Here is a 20,020-nt window from a genome sequence, read left to right as displayed (position 1 = left end):
GGTGCTTGTCTCTTAACTTTAGCCATCTAAAAGTGATGTGTCTAGTCTAAGCTAATTGTCAAGGCATCTGGTCAACGTAGTAATAGCTCTCCAGGGAATGATTCATATCACCTGCCTAGGACAAAACTTCAGGGTTGAATCATTCTCTGGAGATGTAGTGAGAGCACCTACATTACTAGCTCACACTATCTGCCCAACTTCTAGACATTTAAAGTTATATAAAAGTGAACCCCACCCATATACCAGAACATCAAAAATAAGGTTATTTATATGATAATGTCAGGAAACTGGGCTATTCCAGAACTTTACAATTACTGTCTTAAATTTAATTCCCTTACTAACAAGCAGCAAATATAAAGAGTAAAAGAGTGCATAAGCCAATAACCCCTCTGGCTATTCTCAGTAACAGTCACATTTCAGTATTAGTGGTGTCTAACTGGCTGTTCCTTGGCAACCTAGACTACAGTGAATTGCAGAAGTCCAATTCTTAAGTCAAAAAGACAAGTATTGTCTTATCACACTGATTAGAGCGTAAAAAAAGTCTGCAATTTGATCAAAGCAGACCACAGCTACAGTCAATATATAGTCAAGGATTATGCTGTTTCCATGCTAGGGTGGCATGCCATAATGATATCCTATCTGAAATAAAAATCCTCTTCAGATTTCCTGAGTAAGATCAGCATCAGGCCAGTTTTTGAAGGATGTTTCCTACAATGATTTCAAGATAAACAAATGATAATACACCTATGTGCAAAAAACTCTGAGATAGAATTACACAAACAATGGTTGCTCTCTGTGTCCATACACAGACACACACAGAGACAAACACACTCATACACTTAAGTTTCCCACAAAGGTAGGCTTGTCAGTCTTCGTGCAGTGCTACATCTGCAAGAAAAAAACCTCATCCACAAGACACGATGTCCAAGATACATAACATCCCCAGCAGGTGATCTGGCACCTTCCAAAGGCACCTGCTGCTACCAGTTGTACTAGGCATTGGCAGAAACACTCTGATGAGGATTCCCATTTTGAGAATCTATTGTCTTGCTACTGCTCCAGGCGTCATCAGTATTAGCAGGTGATTTTAAATTTGCTTTGTCCATCAGTATGGTGGATTTGGGAGGCTTGCAAACAAAGCAGAGGAACTTGAAACAGGACAGCAAACCTTCAGAAATGCTGGATGAGAAGAGCTTTTTGCATGGGTGGCAGAACTGGTAGAACACCAACATGAAGAGGACAGCCATGCAGTAACCTATCAGGAGCTGCAAGACCAACAACGGGGCACAGACATACAGGTAGATATCGGTTTTATAGATGTACCACATCAGCAGAAGGAATGCATTCTCAATGAACCGCAGCATATAATACACAGTCAGTCGGTACCAATTTTGGGATTTATTAATTAAGTCAGGATCATTGAGCTTCAGCTGCACTGCTGACCAGCAGAACATGTTAATGCCAGCATACAAGAAAGTGAGGAGGCACAAGACAATGGTAGTGCCAACCCTGCTCAATGCCTTCTCTATGTTCTCAGGAAATGGGGACTTGCTTTGCCAGAAGAGAATCCAGGGATAAAAGAAAAAACCAAAGAAATTCACTAGCACAACAGGGAGGGTCCAGATTTGAAGGACTGAACTGAAAAGGACCAAAACTATAACTCGTGTAGCAATCTCAAAGCTTCTCCACATGAATATGCAAAGGTAGGCAGCTGGTTTCACACTGACATCATAATCATCATACTTAATCTTAATAGCCAGGATGTTGCAGCGTAAGGCGCCATATACAATTGACAGGAGAGAAAGGACCATAAAAATACCTACAAAGAGAAAAGACAAATCAGAACCTCCAGCTTAGCAGAAGTTAAAGGCATTGCATCACAGTAATGCAGAGAGTCTTCATGGCGTAATACCAAAAAAGCCATTCCTTGTATCCACTTCTGGATTATCAAGCTAAACCTGCCTCCCATTTTCTTCATCATTTGTTACTTTTCCAAGTAGATACAAAGCAAAAAGGCACTGAACAATCACAAGCGTCTCCCCCAACCAGAGCTGTTTGTACATAAACTGTCTTTGGTAATTATACAGCTCAATCATAAGGATATACAAGTTAGTCTCAAACTTTAATATTATTCTCACAGTACTCCACATCACAGAGGAATGCTATTAACTCTGTGTACAGATGAAGAACTGAGAGACAGAAGCTGAAATTCTTAAGAACCATTTGGGCATGCAGATACCACAATGCTTTTGAAGTTCTGGGTTGAAGCAACTTGTCTAAGTACACAGAAGAGGCCTGTAGTGGAGCTCAAAACTGAAAGCCAGAGCCTGAGAGGCCAGCAATTTATACCCAGAACCATTTTCACTTTTTCCGCCTTTGTAGACAGATATTTGCTCACCTGGCTACACTGCATTTTCCTTATACCTACCTATATCATGCATTTAAAAAAAAATTCCTCTTAAAAAATGTCTTTAAATTGAGATCACGTAGTTCTCCAAGATCACCTTTCAGTACCTCCCACTGACACAGAATCCCTCAGGTGAAGAGGTTTCACTGCTTTTAAATTCTGTAGAAAGTGACTGCAGAGGCCAGCTGTTACCTGCCTTCCGGCCTGGTGGAGGGAAAGCCTCGTGGCACTGCAGCAGGTCGCCTTGTCTTGCCATACAAAGGCTCACACCATTGTCCCAAAAGCTCTCAGGCACATTTACCAGCTGAGTTTCTTGGCCGAAAATGAAAAAGAAATGGTGACTAGAGTTCTGAACTGCCATATCACAGCCGAGACCCAGCAACGGACAGCCTCCGGGGCTACAGCGCTCTGCTAACTGAACGCCGCATAAGACATATGAATTACAATGCTGAAGAAACAAGTGTACTGGAAGGCGGGAACAAACTAGGGGAAAGTTTCCAAACTAAGTAGGTAGAGATGTATAAGAACCCTCAATGTACAATATAAACATTCAAAGAGGAATATCTTGCCATTCAGAAGTGCTAACCATCCACAGTTTTGTTAGCATTTGAATGCTTTCTGCACCATTTTTATTGGCATGCTGAATAGCAGATTTAGGGGACTAATTTTAGGCACCCCCATTCAATACTTTTAGCTTCAAACTTTGCCTTTTTTCCATGCAAAGAATATCTCAAATGCAAATGAGTTAAGTACAGAAATACAAATGAATTAAGTACAGTAAAAATGATTCAGTAGTTTCTTTTAGAATTTGAATTAAAGTAACCAAGCTAATTGGTCATGCTACAGAGCGTTATATTGCATCAGATACAAGACAGAGTTGTCAATGCTTGATTATGTCAATTACTTCAACGTAGTGCTTAGCAACCAGGGCTGTTTGCAGCCTTCAATTAGTTTGTGTGTCATTATCCTACGAATTAACTGGATTCCTTGCTTTGCTATAGCTATTTAACTATGATTATCAGTTTCTCCTATTTAAAGTTATTAACCTCTAAGCATGACTTTGAAAGAAACAAGTATATTTTAGGATCTCTTAAAAACTTGCTAACAGGATTTCCTTTATCCTTTTAGCTAACCTCCCTCCCACCCAAACCCTCAAGAATCTCTGAATTACTCCGGGGAAAAAGAATTAATCCTTTAGATCTGAATTTCCAATAGCACTCTGTAAGCTGAAGAATGTTTGCCATTTTATATGGTAATTTTATATGTGCCAGTGTGGTGGTGCACATATTCTCTGAAAATAAACAAATACATAATCAGTGTTTCAATTTTTAGTGTGTGTTTTTAAACACCTTTTTTACAGCACCGCATTTGATCTGAGAATTTTTAAAGTACTTCAAAAATATCAGCTAAAAGCAGAAGAGCAAGTGCAGTCAAGAATACCAATGATATCCTGTGACTCTTCCCAAAAAATCTTTCCTGCAGTCTGGAATGGGCTCTAGAACTATGTGAGAACAAATAACTTCTATGAACTAATTCAGCAAAAGAATGTTTTGACAGTTAAAACAAACAAACAAAGAACACCCCCCCCCCCCCAAAACCTGGAGACTGACTGCTTCTGTCCTGGAACTCTGCCTGTCTTCTGGTTTGATAAGCTGAGAAATATTAAGCTCACTACCTGATTTCATTTTAAGGATTTTAAATTTCAAACTTGTCTTAATAATGCTTTAAAGGCATTGCTCTTTTTCCTTCCTACTTCCAGAAAGCTATATTTTTCTTAGGAATCAGAGATGCACGCTCCCAGTGCCATTCAGGGAGACACTATTATACTTTGTTTTTTAATTATGTCCTGAGTCTTTTCAAGACCTAGTCTTTCCTACTTAGAATTAGTAAGCAAGTGAATTTTGCACTAGAAGAGATATATCACAAAATATCTACGACTCTTATATTCAGCTATGAAGAACCATAACTTATCTATTTTATATATTACAGCTTTCTAAAATGAATCATCATTTTAGATTTCATAACGGCACCTATTTTGTTACTTAGGGAAGACACCTAGATACTAAAATTTTTGCCTCTAAGATGTAATTTCAACATTTAAAAGCAACAATTAATGCTTAAAAATATGTGAAATATATTGTTCAAACAATGAAAAAAGCATTCTGTGGTCAAAGCTCAGTGATATGAGAAGGAAAAACTGTAGAAGCATCTTAAGATATATGGCAAGAACATCTAGAAATCATTCAATGGCTCTTCGTCTTTGCCCCAAAAGCAGAGTTTATGCTCATTACAAAAGTGATATTGCTGAAACTACTAAGTTGAAAAAGACCATAAAAACAAAACTTCTGTTCTTGGAGATGGCAGTCACTGTAACAAATTTTCATTAAAAAAGAAAACATGCACCTTTTTCAGTAGAATGATTTTATTTTTAAATGGTGGGAAATCCACCTTTCGAGATGATTTTATCACTATAAGCAACAATTAAAGAAAACAACTTTACTGCTGTTAATGGCACAGCTAAAACTTACACGCTCAATACTGCAGGCTGAGGACTTGCCCTTTTTCAAGGGTAAGAGGCCAAGTCAGGCATCCTCCCCACTATCTCCAGCCAGCTATTTTTGCAATTAATGCTGACTCAGGTCTTTCTGGCACCTCCTGGCCTTGGCTTCTCCAGGTGATATTTCTTAAATGAAGAGATCCGGGTATCTGCCCAACTCCGTTTAAGCAGACATGAGCCTGATGCCAGCGTTCTCCTAAATACAAGGTTGCAGTTGGCTCTAAGACAATGTCTGATACTGATAGACCCATTCAGTACAGGGTGAAGCCTAGATGCACAACAGAGACTTAGATGTCTGTTTTGGGAGTGGCAATTACAAAGTCAGACCAGGCATTTCACAGAGTAACAAGTCAGGAGCTTGTTCCCAATTATGCTGCAGCTGAAGAAAGAGCTAAACGTCTAGGACCAGGACTCAAATTGGGCTATTATTTGTGGGTTTCCAATGCTGCATTTTATCCACCAATGCTTTTATACATTTCACACTAAACAGTTCCTGAAGCCTTTATGTCTCTCACCACAAAGCTAGAGGCTTTGCCCTGCTTTTGCAACTGTCTTTAGCTCTCTTCACCTTACATTCTTGGCTGCAGTGGGTCTGGCAGACAGTGATATGATAAATTTGGAGAATGCCTGACATGGGCAAAAATCTAATAAGCCAGTAGAAAACATTTAGAGAACATCATGAGTGCCATGAAGTATACAAGAAGGATGCATCATGGGTCTGGTTGACAAAAAGGGTTAGCCAAGGATGCATGCTCTTTTCAGAACTGTTCAATACTGGAAGCAATAATGATTTTCAAACAGATCTAAAAGGGATAAATCATGCTATGCGGCATGATGGTATATCGCTTTAGATTCACAGATGATACTGACCTCATTACTGCTGACTAAGCCGAATCTACAGAGAATAATGGATAGGGTAGAGTAGGAATCCAGAAAATACTGACCTCATTACTGCTGACTAAGCCGAATCTACAGAGAATAATGGATAGGGTAGAGTAGGAATCCAGAAAACACAGACTGATGATGAGACAAGACAAAAAATGTGGAAATCAAAAGACAAGAAGAAGAGATTAATATTATAACCAGGACAAATGAAAAAGTGCACACACCTTGGAAGACTGATGTCAAAGAACAGGGAAGATGACCAGATGATGTGAGGAAGAAGACTTGGACTGGCTGCTAAACTACTGTATGTCCCTACATATGAGAATCTCCATATATATATAACAAATGTCAAGCTGAAACTGCGGTATGCATCATTCCTGCTTACTCTGGATGCTAAATAATACTGGTGGACAAAAGATATCACTGCAGAAATAAGCCAACTGAAGAGACTGCAGAAAGTTTCAAAATTTCAGAAGATAAAAGAAATACAAAAAGAATATGTTTATGACAAGAAGGTTCAAGGGACGACTGCTTTAGTTTCAACATATGCCCAGAATTGAACTGGGAATATCCACCCTTTACAGTGACAAATGTAACAGAATGCTAGGTATAAGAAATGGAAGAACTCAGGGGAGAATAAAAAGGTTTGGGATGAATGACACTGCGATTCTAATACAAAGCAAAGATTTAAGTCAGCCTGTCAAACTGCTGTACAGCTCATTTAAAAACTGCACTGGCAAAGCAGTGTGGCTCTTCTTTAGCTTCTCCAATTCAGTCTCAATCTGTTTTGAGTATAGGGCTGGTTTCATTTTCAGATGTCTGGAGAAATGCTATGTTAGGATCTCATTTGATACTTTCCTCCTATAGCACTTTTTAGTTTTTCTGATGAATGAGGTCTAATAGACTTTGCCATTGTTCCTAGATCACTGATTAAAAAAACCCCCCAAAATAAAAAAAACAAAAAATCCTGCTAATCTTTTCTTTCGACTTTTGTATTTTACAGTTATACAGGATGTGCTATGCTGATAGCTTCTGGGAGACACAGGGTGTCTCCTACATTTGTTTGTGGGTTCTGTCCTGCTCTGTCTCACTACGCACACATTCACTGAACACTCTGGTGAGCCAGAATATCTCTGGATGTTTAACTTCACCCATAGAAGGTCATTCATCAGTTTATGATTTAGAGTCGTCCTGGGCAGCGACTGATAAAGTCAGAAGCAACACAAAGTTACAAATCATCATTAAATACATAAATCTCTAATGATCTGGAACACAGTCCTTTTCCTTGGCAACAGTGAACAATAATGTCAACATTAGAAAAAAAGTACAGTAAGACCGTGACCTTTTTCAAGAAAATGGCATCTGCAGTGAACTGCTTGGAAACTGTGTGCTAATGGCATTGATCAGAAAAGGATTCAACTGCCCTGTTCTTATTCCCATGTCCCAGACACCACAATCATTCAAAGATCCTACCATAGCTGTAAGGTACTTGGACAGAGTCAGGAACAATGCCTTTCACTTGTCAACTGCCACGATCTTAAACAATACCTCTTGTATAAAGAACTTAAGCTATTGCAATAACCCTATATGCTTTGGCATGCTAAGATTTTCCATTCCCTGAGTTGAGGGGAGAACCCTGACACTACTGTGTTGGCTTCTCCAAAAAATCTCAGGTCTTCATCTTGGTACACTGCCTAACAAGGCATCAGAACTGATAAATAAATAAACAAACAGCTGGGTTCATAACATTACCTATTCTCGACCTCCCTACCTGTGAAGTTGATAAAGATCCTTGGCCTCTCAGAGCCTTGTAGCTACAAGAGCTATTTTGTATTCCAGTGGAGACACACCTGAAGCTCACACAGGTGCCAAAGCCCTTCCTATACTCAGTCCATGGCAAACTGGATCTCAGAAGACATACAGGAAAGCAGGTTGGCCTGTGATCCAGCAGGAGTAGATCCTGCTATTAGCAGCCAGCCAGCAAATCAAGATTTTTCAAGGAGCTGGAGCACATCATGGAGCAAGATGCAGAGAGTCCATAGTAAGAAAGATGTGATCTGCTAAGTCCAGGTGGTACAGCACTCCTTGGTAAAGACTTGAAAGCTTGGGTCTGGAGATCATATGGCCACACTTGCATACTGAGCTATTCAGTCCTGCCTTTTGATTCCAAATTCAGAGGCTGGCACAAGCAAAGCCAGCTCATGTCCTCAGCGTATATTTGAAACTGCATTCCTTTAAAGTACATCTTCCTTAATGCAGCATGGCAAAATACACTTTGTATTGTACTCCCAGGAATTTACTAGAAAGCTTGCCCAGAAAACAAAAGGGCACAGAGGTAATTTTTTTTTCCTCTTCAGAGAAGACAGCTCAGTCCCTCCAGCTGCCTCCCTCTCCTGCCATAATGGTCACTTATCAAATTAATGTTTCTATAGCAACCAAAGTATGCTACAGTAAGTGTCATAGTCTAAAACACAATGCTATAGAGAAGAACTTGAGTGCAACATCATCATCAAAATGTGCCAGGGAGCTGAACACTTTGCAGTGTTTTCAGTTCTTGTCAAGGGCAGCTACGCCTGATGGCTGACCCTTCTCCTTTCCCTCCCACCAAAATATGGAGGTCTTAATAACAGCTCTACCTACTTCTGGCAGCTGTGATCTCCTGCTGCAGGACACAGATGTAGAGCTGGAGCGTGAGCTGGGGCGCAGAGCCAAGGAATGCCTGGATCACCGATGCCCTACTGAATGCAGATCTGTGCGTACATAGTTTGCCTTCAGCCTGGCCCACTTCCTTCTCAACTTCTTCTGAGTACCCATCCTTGGGCATCTGCCTTTTCTTCGTGATGCTGACATACGGCTCTTCAACTCTGCCGGCATGGAAGTAAATGTAAAAGACCTCCACACACCTACAAGCAAATCAGTAAATAGAGTAATAGGAAAAAAAATAAAACAAAAGCATAGGTCTTCCCACTTCTTAGTATTTTAAGCAATCAGTGTACTAAGTCAGTTTTTGATAATAGTGCAAAACTTGCATATTTTCCCCTGTTGGTATGCTTGGAATATGACAGATTCCATCTGTAAACATGAACCACAGGTGATCAGAGGGCAAGAACCTGGGAGCGCCCTTTAGGCTGCCTGTAGCAATACTCAAATATGTGGTCTTTAACTGTTTCCTAGGAGCTGCCATTTCTATCTGCTGCATTTTTAAAGTCCTAAACTACTTGCCTACTGCAAGGATCATAGCTTCCCAATACGGGACCCAAGTTGGAAGGGTTTCTGCAGACCCCCATGTCTTTTTCTCCCAGTGCTATCCACACATCTGTGACAGACTAATGGGATATGGCAAGAACACCACCTCCTGATACCTCTACCTTAAATGAAACATCCCAAGACATTGGAGAGAAGCTTAGGGCACACCTGGCTCTAAGTGGGTCCATGCACTTCAAACACAGCTGGGCTCTAACCCTTGAGTTACCAACCAGGGATCCCAAAACACAAGTAGCAAGCAACAGCAGCAATAAAGAGAACAAGCAGCCATCTTGTCTTCAGTCTAGAGCCTCACAACTCACTCAGGATATTAACCTTTTTAAAAAGACAAAAATTGGAGCTTTACTCTTTATGTTTGCTTATATTTATTCCACAGTTTAAGGAATAGTAAACACAATCTTGCAAAAATACTCAAAATAAGAAGACATAGTATTTACAGTTGCTGTAACTCTCAGTACTTTTCACCCAGGTGAACCAAACCCCCTTGTTCGTATAGGTCTAACTTATTGCAAATCAACTTTCACAGAAAAAAAGTGGTGCCAGCACATGCATTTCTATTCAGAAATTCCACACTGTTAGGTCATGCCACCTCCATGCGTGCACACAGAGCAATCCCAGTGTTAGGAAGAGAATGGAAATGGGCTGAAGGGGTTGGCAAACGATATAGCAATGAGGACAACCTGGCCTCCCTAAGTTGCAAATACGACAATACAGCCTCAGTCAGATTATCCTTTCTGAAACCTCCCCCAAGACTATTTTTAGACCAGCTAAAGCTCTAGAAGTGCAATTCTAAGAGAGCTGCTGGGGTATGAAGGTGTCAAGGATGGGTTTGGGCAGCAAGCAGGACCTCAAAGACACAGGGGAACAGTCAACATTGTCTGGGAAGTAGTAACAAGCAGGCATCCACTGAGGTACAGGCGGAGTCAGAAGTTGAGGGGGAAGGGAGAGGAAAGAAACTCCTTATTTGTGTCACATTGCACAGGGTCCTGAAAATACAGGGCCTGCTGTGTAAGAGTCCCTATATAGCAGGAACATAAATGATAAATGACATGGCTGAAAAAAATCTCCCCAAACACAAACCTAGGACGGTCACAACCTATTTTCTCTTTTATGCCCAACACCACTACAGACTTCAAAAGGGAAAATAACTGTTGCAAGAGCAGCAGAACTAAGGAGGCCTGGCTGCCACTGAAGCTCTTTCCCAGCTGCGAGAGAACTCCTGGGGAGGGAAACCCCAAGGTGCTTTGTGGCGCTTGTTCTGGTCACAGCTCCTCCAGCTGCTGGACATGCACGGCATCTTCCTCTTGGGTAGTTCCTCTGATAACCAACAAGGAGTGAGCTGCCTTCTCTCCTAATGCAGTGCCTCACTGAGGTTCATCTCCTTCACTCGGTTGCCTCCATTCAGAATACTTATAGGAGTGTAGTATCTTTGAGACTATTATAGGTCAAATTTGGTTAAAATTGACCAAAGGTTTGAAAAGTTACCTAAGTAACCGAGTGACAGTCAGACACACACACACACACACTGATATATGCACAATTGGATAAGTCTCTTTCCTGTAATAAACCAGGCTAAATATATGATATGTCACCATTTGTGCCTCACTGATTCCTGTAAACACTTGCCAATGAGTTTTTATAATTAAAAACTTAAGGCTTGTCTTGCTTTTAAAAATATCTCACAATTACAAACCACGGAGATATACTTATCTGAGACTACTACTTTGATTTTTTTTTTCCCGCCTTCTTCAAACTACTAGCCATTCAGTCTGCTCTGGCCTTTTGGAGGAAAGCTCACAGATCAAACTGTAAAACAGCACTGATAAAAATTAAGTCGAAGCATTCTGATTTTTGTTCTAATCTTGATGTCCTTTTTTTCCATCCCTAACTGGACCACTAGCAAGTTTCAACTGCTCTAGACAGAAGCTAGTTTTAGGATTCTGTAGTACTATCCTTGATTCACTAGGCTTCAGCTACTGTTATCACTAAAGCTATTTGAAGGGCCTGGTGCACTGGAAGCTCCATTCACGGTGGTTAGTTTTTGTTTTCCCCTTGTTAATCTTTTCAGTCCCTGCCAGTCTTGTTCTATGTGAAGGAATCCATACAGCCAAAACTAAAGAGTGAAAAATTAATAGAGCACAACAGCTTCTGGAGCCAACAGAGATTCTGAAACCAGCAAATTGATTTTATTCCAAAAGAAAGATCCCAGAGCATTTAAGTCTCCCTTAGTGTCCACAGCAATCTATTTATCCTGAGCTAGGGGCAAGCCTGAAACTATTACGGAAACTGAGATCTCAGCATCAGCCTCTGAACTACTTCAGTGTATGACTAGAAGCAGTTATAGCCTAGAGATCCATCTAACAAAGAAGCAGTAACCCCAGAAAAGAAGTGATAATATTCATGAAACTCCTGACTATAGCAAATACTACAATCAGCAAAATGTTGGGCTTTGGAGCAAGCCTTTGATATGTATTTATTAGCTAGATATTGAGTAGCAGTATATTGAGTACCATGTTTGTGATGGGATATTTTATGTCTGTGTAGGAAAGCAAAGACTACCAACACAGTGTGAAATGAAGTCTGATCAGTACACCTTACAGCCAAAGGGGACTTTTATCAGCACAATACAGTCATAAATATGATATATGCAAGCACTCAAATTATGTCAGTGGTGATGCCCATCTTCCAAACCCTGCCCATCTCAGGCAAGAGTGTCTTTGGAGGTGACTGTTTTTGGGACTGATGTCAAATCTACTCAAGACTCCAGCTGATGCCACAGGCCAAGCAGCTGCTTCAAGGAGGAGCAGATTGACAACTGATACACTAAAAAGAAGTAGCACCAATCTAAATGTTGAAGTAATAGACTGTAAGATAAGCATAGGCACTTCAAGGGCCAGTTAGACCAGAAGGGTTCAGAACAGTGCTGAAGAATCAAATCACGTACCTGTGCTGTGTTATGGCTTTGTCTAAAAAGTGCATGCAGAAGGGTTGAGCATCTGGTCTTTAAGTGTACTGGCTCTTTTTTTGTTTGTTTGTTTTTTAAACACAAAACACAACTAAAAGACAATGCAAGACAGCAATTGCTCCAAACTAGTTTTCCTCCACTGTTACAAAACCTGTTACAAAATGGGGAATTCCACAGAAGTTCCAAGCGCTCACTGCTTCTCTGCTCTGGAGGACTGGGAGTGGGAGATCCTAAGGTAGGAACAGTCCTGCACAAACCCCCTCCTGCAATACAGTGATATTTAAGGCCCTTTCAACAGATCCTAATACAGAATCAACAATGAATTTCATTGGATTTAAAGCAGTGACAGTTGTAGCATGGGCCCAGCAGGAACTAATGTTATTTCAAAGAAAAAAATATCAATCTAACCTCCACACTGCAAGTTAAGAGTTGAGAAAAAGATGGTGCTGCTCCCTCCTGCTGCCAAATCTTGGCAGAGAGAAGAGCTATACATTTTCAAGGATTCTGATGATGCCTGTAAAGAGTGATTCAACAGCAACACATTTGTCTTGCGCACAGTCAGTAGGAGGAATAATCCTATCCTTATATGCCCACTGAGAGTGAGCACCTCATTCCCTCTCTTAATCACTAATGTGTGGGATTTAGATACAGGCAAAATAACGGTGCTATGAAGAGGGAGCAGGCAGTGAAAACATGGAACTTCCCACACCCAACAAACACTCCAAGGGTAAATATCTATTCAACGGGCTTACCAAAATATGTCCACTGCAAATGTATAACCGAATTTGCCAAACAACTCCATTTTTAATAATTCCTTTTCTCTAATGAAGTGTGCAAAAAACCTTTTAGTCCTCCAGATTTACTTACCTGGGTTAGATAACACAAAGATTTGCTCCTCACTCATTGTTCTACCTTCCATCTGTGCTGACTTTCTATTCATCTCATCTGGGACACCTAATGCATCTGCTTAAGAATAGAGAAAAAAGAAAACTGAAGAAGGACTAAGCATATTCATCCCATCTGGAAAAGAGGAAGATGCAGCAACAATTGTAAAATTTAGAGCTTGCAGAATCTCCCAAAGTAAGGTCTGCCAATGGAAGTCCTACAAGGAAAAGAATCTTTTTAGATCTGCGCTATTCTAAATTATAAAGCAGGTCACCAGAAAAGAGAGAGTACTCATAAGAGACAATCTTTCTGCATAACACATCTGAAGCATTATCACTTATTAGATTCTAAACCGCAGAATTAGGTGCCCAAGATCTTAAATGACTTGATAATTTCAGCCCATAGTTTTTTGGTTTTTTTTCCCCTGAAGCTCACCAAATCTAACTTCAGCTGTAACAGCTGCTCCTCTAGCAGTTGGATGAGAACTTCCTACTACATCTTTGCTGCTGCCCACATGGTGCGGACATGCATGTAATTTTATTTTTCCTTATGCCTTGAGAAACAAAGCCTGATCCAATTAAAAAAAATCTACCGATTATATCCTTGTCCTATTAAAAACAGGAGGAAAACACTCATTAGTGTTCTATCTGTATAGGGGTCTGTTCTATTTGCTTTGAATTTTTCTGCAAGAGAAGTTCACCATCATGCAGACAGAGCTAGCTCCTAATTGTATATTTCTTGTAAGCAAGAATCTGTGGGTGCATATTCAGTTAACAAAGCGCTAAGGATGGTATTTTCAAAGACATCCTGAAATCACTTCACTTTTCTTCCCAGGAAGCACCACCAGTCCCTTCTACATATGTCACCTCGGTATTGTTTTTGGTTAATGAGACAGCAAAAAAGCACAAGCATCTAGCAGACTTAAGGTACAATGCCACACACATGCACTGCTCATGACTAAACCATTCAAGTCAGTTTGTTGGAAATCTGCCTTTCCTGTTTCAGTACCTGACCTATCAAAAACTTGCAGAATAGAAGCGGACAAACTAACTAACAGGGGCTTCTTTGGCACCTTTCATGAAGAGTCATTTGCTTTTTGAACAAATTCCTAAACAGGGCAGTACACTAGTATAACTTTTCTCTTCCATGCCGTATGGGTAAATGTTCCAAGAGCTGTGCATGAGGGCACAGGAAATAAAAGGATACTTCCAGAGTGGTAAAGCAAAATATATCCAGTTATTATTCTTGGGAACTGTAGCAGTGCCTAAGACCCCAAGACAACCTCAATGCTGTAGGTGTTGTCCAAACAAACACAGAACAAAGACAGTCCTCGGTCCAGGAGCTGCTGATAACAAGCCAAAAAGGAATTTGGTCTTTTCTGAAGAAAAATGTATTAAAATCTCCTATTGACATTGGCTACCATTTTAAGTCAGTTCTTGCTTTGTAATTTATTTTGTATGGTAAAAAAAATAAAAAAATCTCCTTCTACAAAAAAAGGAGAAAGTATCCGAATATATTTTCTAAGCATCCGGACGAACTACTGCATTCACAAGGAGCAGCAGCAACCTGAAATGCTGCAGAAATCCCCCACGGTGCCCAGAAATCTGCAATCACCATGTTCCAGCCAACTACTCTGAAGTGTCTCAGGCACACATACATCTCAGAGATCAGAGTCAGGCCACCAGAGGTTATTATGAATTTTACTTTATGGATTGCTTTGACTTAATAGAGAAACTCTTCCTCTTAGGGAGTGGAAGAAGGAATTAAAATTGGCAAAAGGGTGAGTAAACAGTACCCTCCTGTTAAAGCAAATGTTCTCTCCAGGAAGAGGGAAACTTCCTAATTTTAGTGCTTCCAATGGCAGCACCAGGACAGCAAATGCCTCCTGAACAAGTGGAACGTGGGTGTTTGGGGAAGGTGGTGGTATGCAAGAAAGGTTTATAAGAGAACATTTTTTTTTTTCCTGTCATATAGAGGATTCAGAACAGGCTGGATCATTTGGCTTGCTAAGCTATACACCCTCTTTCCCCTTCTGAGGTATTTCCATACTCTTCTTTAGAATCTAAACTTAATTTCTTTTTCTTAGAGGAAAAAAAGAAAGGCGACAAAAGTCTAGCTTTCAAGATTATAAGAAAAATATCACAAAATGTACACGGGCATGTACTGGTAAATCAGTGCAGTGATGTTTATTTGGCAGTCTGAATAGTAAAATAATAAATGTCCTGCATTATGTCACGAACCCAATAGGGGTTGTTAAAAAGTTAATATTAGCTTTTTTTAAAGCCAGCCCAGGCAGACTGCCCTCTATTGAATTATGCCATCTTCTGCAGTCTGCAGTCTATTTAAGGTTTCATTCCGGCGTCACAAGTGAACAGAGGCTAGGATGGTTCTACCGTGACCCGACTGACTTAATTTGATCCAGTACTCCCAGGAAGGTGCTAAGCTGTGCCAGTGAGGTATAAGAGCCCCAATAATGAGAGACCAAACCCAAGAGACCCACATAGACTGAAGTCTTGTTCGGGGGACCCAGATTCCTAGAGCTCAACAGAGCTCACACTGTATCTCTGCTTGCTCTATTGTGTGTGCTTATGTGTCATACAGGTAGAAGTGATAATAGGGTATCACTCAGAAGAGAGAACAGAACATCTACCTTTTTTCTTTTCTCTTCAGCCCTTAGCAACTAATGGGCATAAGTAGCTTTGAAAAAGAAAAATCATAGGAAAGAGATTAAAAAAAAAACAAAAAAAACAACTAACAGCCCTTCTAAAACAAGAAAACAGACCACTAACAGCAGTAGGATTCTCCTGTTCAAAGGAGCTGAGGCTTGCCTAAAGGGATGGGACAAAATGGCTCCAGGAAAACTGTTCTTTTTCAGGGTACAATGGTTAAAGCCATATTAAAGTGATAACACAACCCAACAATATTCTGCCTTCTAAGCAAAATTGCTCTCAGACCTCTGCATATACCAGTTCAGGATAGAAAGCCCACTGTGTAGAAGAGGGAAAGATGACGAATTTCATATGCAGAAAGCACGTGGACTTCTACAGTCTAGATATACACTTGATAGAAAGTGATCTGTTCCCTCTTCTGATGGATACAAAATATTTAGTGGCAGTGGGTAGGAAGGTGATGCAGAGGAAGAAAAAAAAAAAGAGCCTGTAACCACCTTTAATGTCTGTCTCAGACCAATCACTTCCTCACACTTTTGTACTACTATCCTACGAACAGACACATTTCTCTGCATCTAAAGAGAAGCTGGTTTCTATGAAACTCTTTCTCTTAGTAGAGTCCTTGCAGCCTTTAGTAGGAAGCAAGTTTTTCAGGTAGCATGACAGTATTGCACTCTTTTAATTATTAATTATAATTAAAGTTATCCTGAGTCTAGAGAGAGGTTACCAGGCTCACTTAGTACTGTTTAAATGATGCCACGGGAATTGTGATACAAACATGCTGTGAATTTTCTGGAACATCTTCAAACTTTCTGGAAATTCCAAGTTCAGTAAATCTTTGGGAAATGCAGAAGCACAGAGCTGGTGACACACCAGGATTCATGGAAATTAGATGGCTTCCATAAGCCCATGCATTATTTTACAGTAACTATTGCAACCGGGAGTTGACCAACGCAGCAGAAAATGTCTTCTATGTAATAGGGGTCTAGTGTTGTAAGCAGGTGACACTTAAAGTTGAGGGGAAAAAAAGTGAAACCCTACTTAGTTAAGGTCAAAGCAAAGGAAAAGTCAAGATCTGTTCCAGAGAATTAAAAAGAAAATCCACTAATCTGTTCATCCTTTCATTTGAGCATCACAGAACTTCTGTTTCCACCCCCTCCAGGAATTTCAAAAAGTTGGAGATGTTTCTCCTAACCTGTACTAAAAAAATATTGTACTTATTTCCCTTTCTTTTTAAAGAAATGATTTGAACATAAATTTAAAATGAAGTCCCCAGCAAATATTTGTCATGGGGTTGCACCAACTCTGTAACTAGTCATCTTTTTTCTAAGGGCATTTGCCATTGGAAGTTGCACCGATTGGTCTGGAGAATTTTCAGCAAGAAGCTCACTTTCTGAAAGAAGAGACAGACTAGAGCATTACTAGTATTTCCAATATGTAGAGATGAGACTACTGCCATCATTTTGTTAAACTAACAATCGCAGAAGTCTTTCTCTCTCTCGGAAGTAGTATTGGAGTAAGGCGTTAAGGACAAAACGGCAGCGAATAAACACAGCTGTCAAATGGCTGATCTCATTCACAAAGAGTCAAACAACTTAACAAACGAACAGAAAATAGATAGGGCAAACGCTCTCACAAAAGGAACAGGCTCTGTAAGGCTCGCCCCTCTCCAGGGGAGCCCAGCCTGCCTGCCGCCTGCCTGTCTGCAGCCTCTCAGGAGGAACTTAACCTATTTTCCCCAACAATAAGTGTTTACTGAAGGCCAGAAAACACCACGCCCCGCGTTATGTTCCTGCCGAGGGGGCATGTAAAAAAAAAAAAAATCCGCCCCCCAGGCTATCAAACACGGAACGCTTCTTGGGAGACAGTCGATTTCGGCTCACAGCACAGGTGGGGAAGCCCCAAAGCGCCGGGGGGGGGGGGGGAGGCGGGCGCAAGCAGCTGGGCCCCGCGGCCACCCGGAGGCACAGGTGAGCACAGGCAGACACAGCGCAACCCCGGCCGCGCACAGGGGCAACTCTGCCCCCCGCCCCGGGCGCGCAGGTGGGCGCAGCCCCGCCGCCGCCCTCACCCCCGCCCCCACCCCGGCCGCCGCCGGCCACCACGGGCGGGGCGGCCCCGCGATAGCCCCCGGGCTCACCGACCTGACAAGGGGCCCCAGCTGCAGGATGTGCAGCAGCAGCACCAGCGGCCTGTCGCGGCTCACGTCGCGGTGGACGAAGACCAGGCTGAGCTGCACCAGCGCGCAGGGCAGCAGGGCGAACAGCAGCGTCAGCCACTGCCACATGCGGTCCCCCGCCGAGCCGTACGTGCCGCTCAGGCACAGCGCCGCCGCCGTCTCGGCCACGAAGAGGACGACAGAGATGAGGACCGAGCCTGGAAATTTCATCGCCGCCCGCCCCGAGCCGGCGGCCCGCATGCGGGGCGCGTTTTCGCCGCGCCGCGCCGCAGCCGCCCCCACGCCCGCCCGCCGGAGCGGCCGCCGCGCCCCGGCCCGCCCAACGGCCGCCCAACCGCCCGCCCAACGGCCGCGGCGCCCGCTAGAGGGAGCCGCCGCCGCAACGGCCGCGCTCACCTCAGTCCGGGGCGGCGGCGCCGGCGGCCGCAGGAGGAGGCCGAGGGAGGTGCGCTCAGCCCCTGCGGGCGGTACCGACGACAAAGCCACCTGTGGGCCCAGTCTTCAGCCCCGGGTGCGCCCTGGCTCCAGGGCTGGGCAAGGGTTCTTGGGCCTCCCAGGGAGGCCACACGCCTGCCTCTTGTTGGGGGGAAAAACGGTGCCCTGCTGTTGGGAAAAGCCTGCGCGTCTGCAGCAGCTCTGTTGTACGGTTCCGTGTGCGGGGGCTCGGTGTGCTTCTGCCTTACTTCATGCTGAAGCAGTGGTTGGGAAGGCCTGAGCGGCACTGCTAGTCTAGATGGGGCACCTGTCTCCAATACGGATAAACTCAGCATTGTTGTGGCTTGATCCAGGCTGTGATGTGGCTGGAACAGGCGTGCAATAATATTTATCTGTTATAGCACTGGTGCCAGACAGCCAAATGAGAAGTACCTGCTCATCAAATCATTTTCATTCCCATTGAGGCACAAGAAACGGAGCTGAGCTCCTTTGTATTGTAAGACACCGTACTAAACTAGGGAGAGAGACTGATGGGCTGAAGGGTAGGGCCGCTATTCAGAGAGGCCTTGACAGGCTGGAGAAATGGCCTGAAAAGAATGGGCAAGTGCAAGGTCCCGCACCTAGGATGAAATAACCCCCTGCAACAATAAAGGCTGAGGTGCCAACTGACTAGAAAACACCTTTGCAGAAAAGGACCTGTGAGTCCTGGTAACCATCCCCAGACTTACCTAGTTTAAAGAGTTCCTCATCAGATTAGCGAGCCTGTTGGCAAAGACTCTCTTGTACCACTTTGTCATGTGGATCTCATCCTTGCTCATCAGGCCTTTTGCCTCAAAGGTTCCTATGTTCACAAAAGACAATGTCCTGCCTGCCACACCTGCTGTGCAGCCTGGTGTTGTTGGCTGGCAGAATTTATCTACTCCCTGAGCCTTTCCCCTTCACCAGCAGGGCCCAGGAGACCACCCCATGCCCTCCAGCCTCACCACCAGAGCTTGTAGTTGTTCTGGATATGCTCAAGGTCACCCTGACAGTATCACTGATGCCCACTTGGATGAGCAGTGAAGGATTACAGCCCAAGGGCCAGACAAGCCTTGGCAGTCTCTCCACAACATCCTGAATCTGAGTGCCTGGCGAGAAACAGAGCTTCTGACACATCAAATCAGGTTGGCAGATAGATGGTGTCTCCATCCTGCGCAGGGATGTCTCCAATCCCTGTCACTCCTCTCTTCCTCTTGGTGCAGATACTTGGTTCATGTCCAGCTAGCTCTCATGCCTTCCCTGATAGATCTTGTTTCTCCTTGCCTGTTCCTAGGTAATTGCAGATCTGCATGTGGAGATTAGCTAGAGACCTGAGACCTAGCAGGAATATAACAGGAAAGGCAAGATATGGGATATGAAATGCTATTGGCCTATTGATGGGGTTAACATTAATAGCTATTTCCGTTTATCAGCTACCATCCTTTAATGCAGCTTTGGCAAATCTGGAGTCCCATCACTCGCCTTTGTTGAGCTCAGCTGGTGATGGCAAAGATGGAAGCCTTGCTAAGGAAGGGCTCAGGTGAATTTACCATCTAACGTTCTTCACTGGGAATGGAGGGTCCTCTTTGGAGAAGGAAGAGGCCACATGTAGTGGGAATTTAAGTAGGCTGAAAATAAATGCCTAAGTGGGAAACAAGCTCACAGGCCAAAAGCTTCTCTTTTCTTCTCTTATCCCCCAGAAAACTACCATGGGATAGTTTTACCTAATTACTGTATGCAGCCTGGATGTTTTATC

The 20,020-nt window shown here is 42.7% G+C and overlaps 1 protein-coding gene across 1 annotated transcript; it reads right to left on the bottom strand.

Annotated features, from left to right (window-relative positions):
- Nucleotides 1-311: 311 nt before the first annotated feature.
- On the bottom strand, nucleotides 312-18,026 carry XK (X-linked Kx blood group). Its single transcript, XM_026091487.1, has 3 exons — nucleotides 17,777-18,026; nucleotides 8,490-8,752; nucleotides 312-1,819 (listed from the first exon to the last, which is right to left on the bottom strand). The coding sequence occupies exons 1-3, from the start codon at nucleotides 18,019-18,021 to the stop codon at nucleotides 993-995; spliced, it is 1,335 nt and encodes a 444-aa protein (XP_025947272.1). The 5' UTR covers nucleotides 18,022-18,026; the 3' UTR covers nucleotides 312-992.
- Nucleotides 18,027-20,020: the final 1,994 nt, after the last annotated feature.

This window comes from Apteryx rowi, unplaced genomic scaffold (genome assembly GCF_003343035.1).
Source record: "Apteryx rowi isolate R43461 unplaced genomic scaffold, aptRow1 scaffold_905, whole genome shotgun sequence".
NCBI lineage: Eukaryota > Metazoa > Chordata > Aves > Apterygiformes > Apterygidae > Apteryx > Apteryx rowi.
The sequence above is the reverse complement of the archived record's forward strand: the minus strand, read 5'-3'. Positions and strand labels throughout refer to the sequence as shown.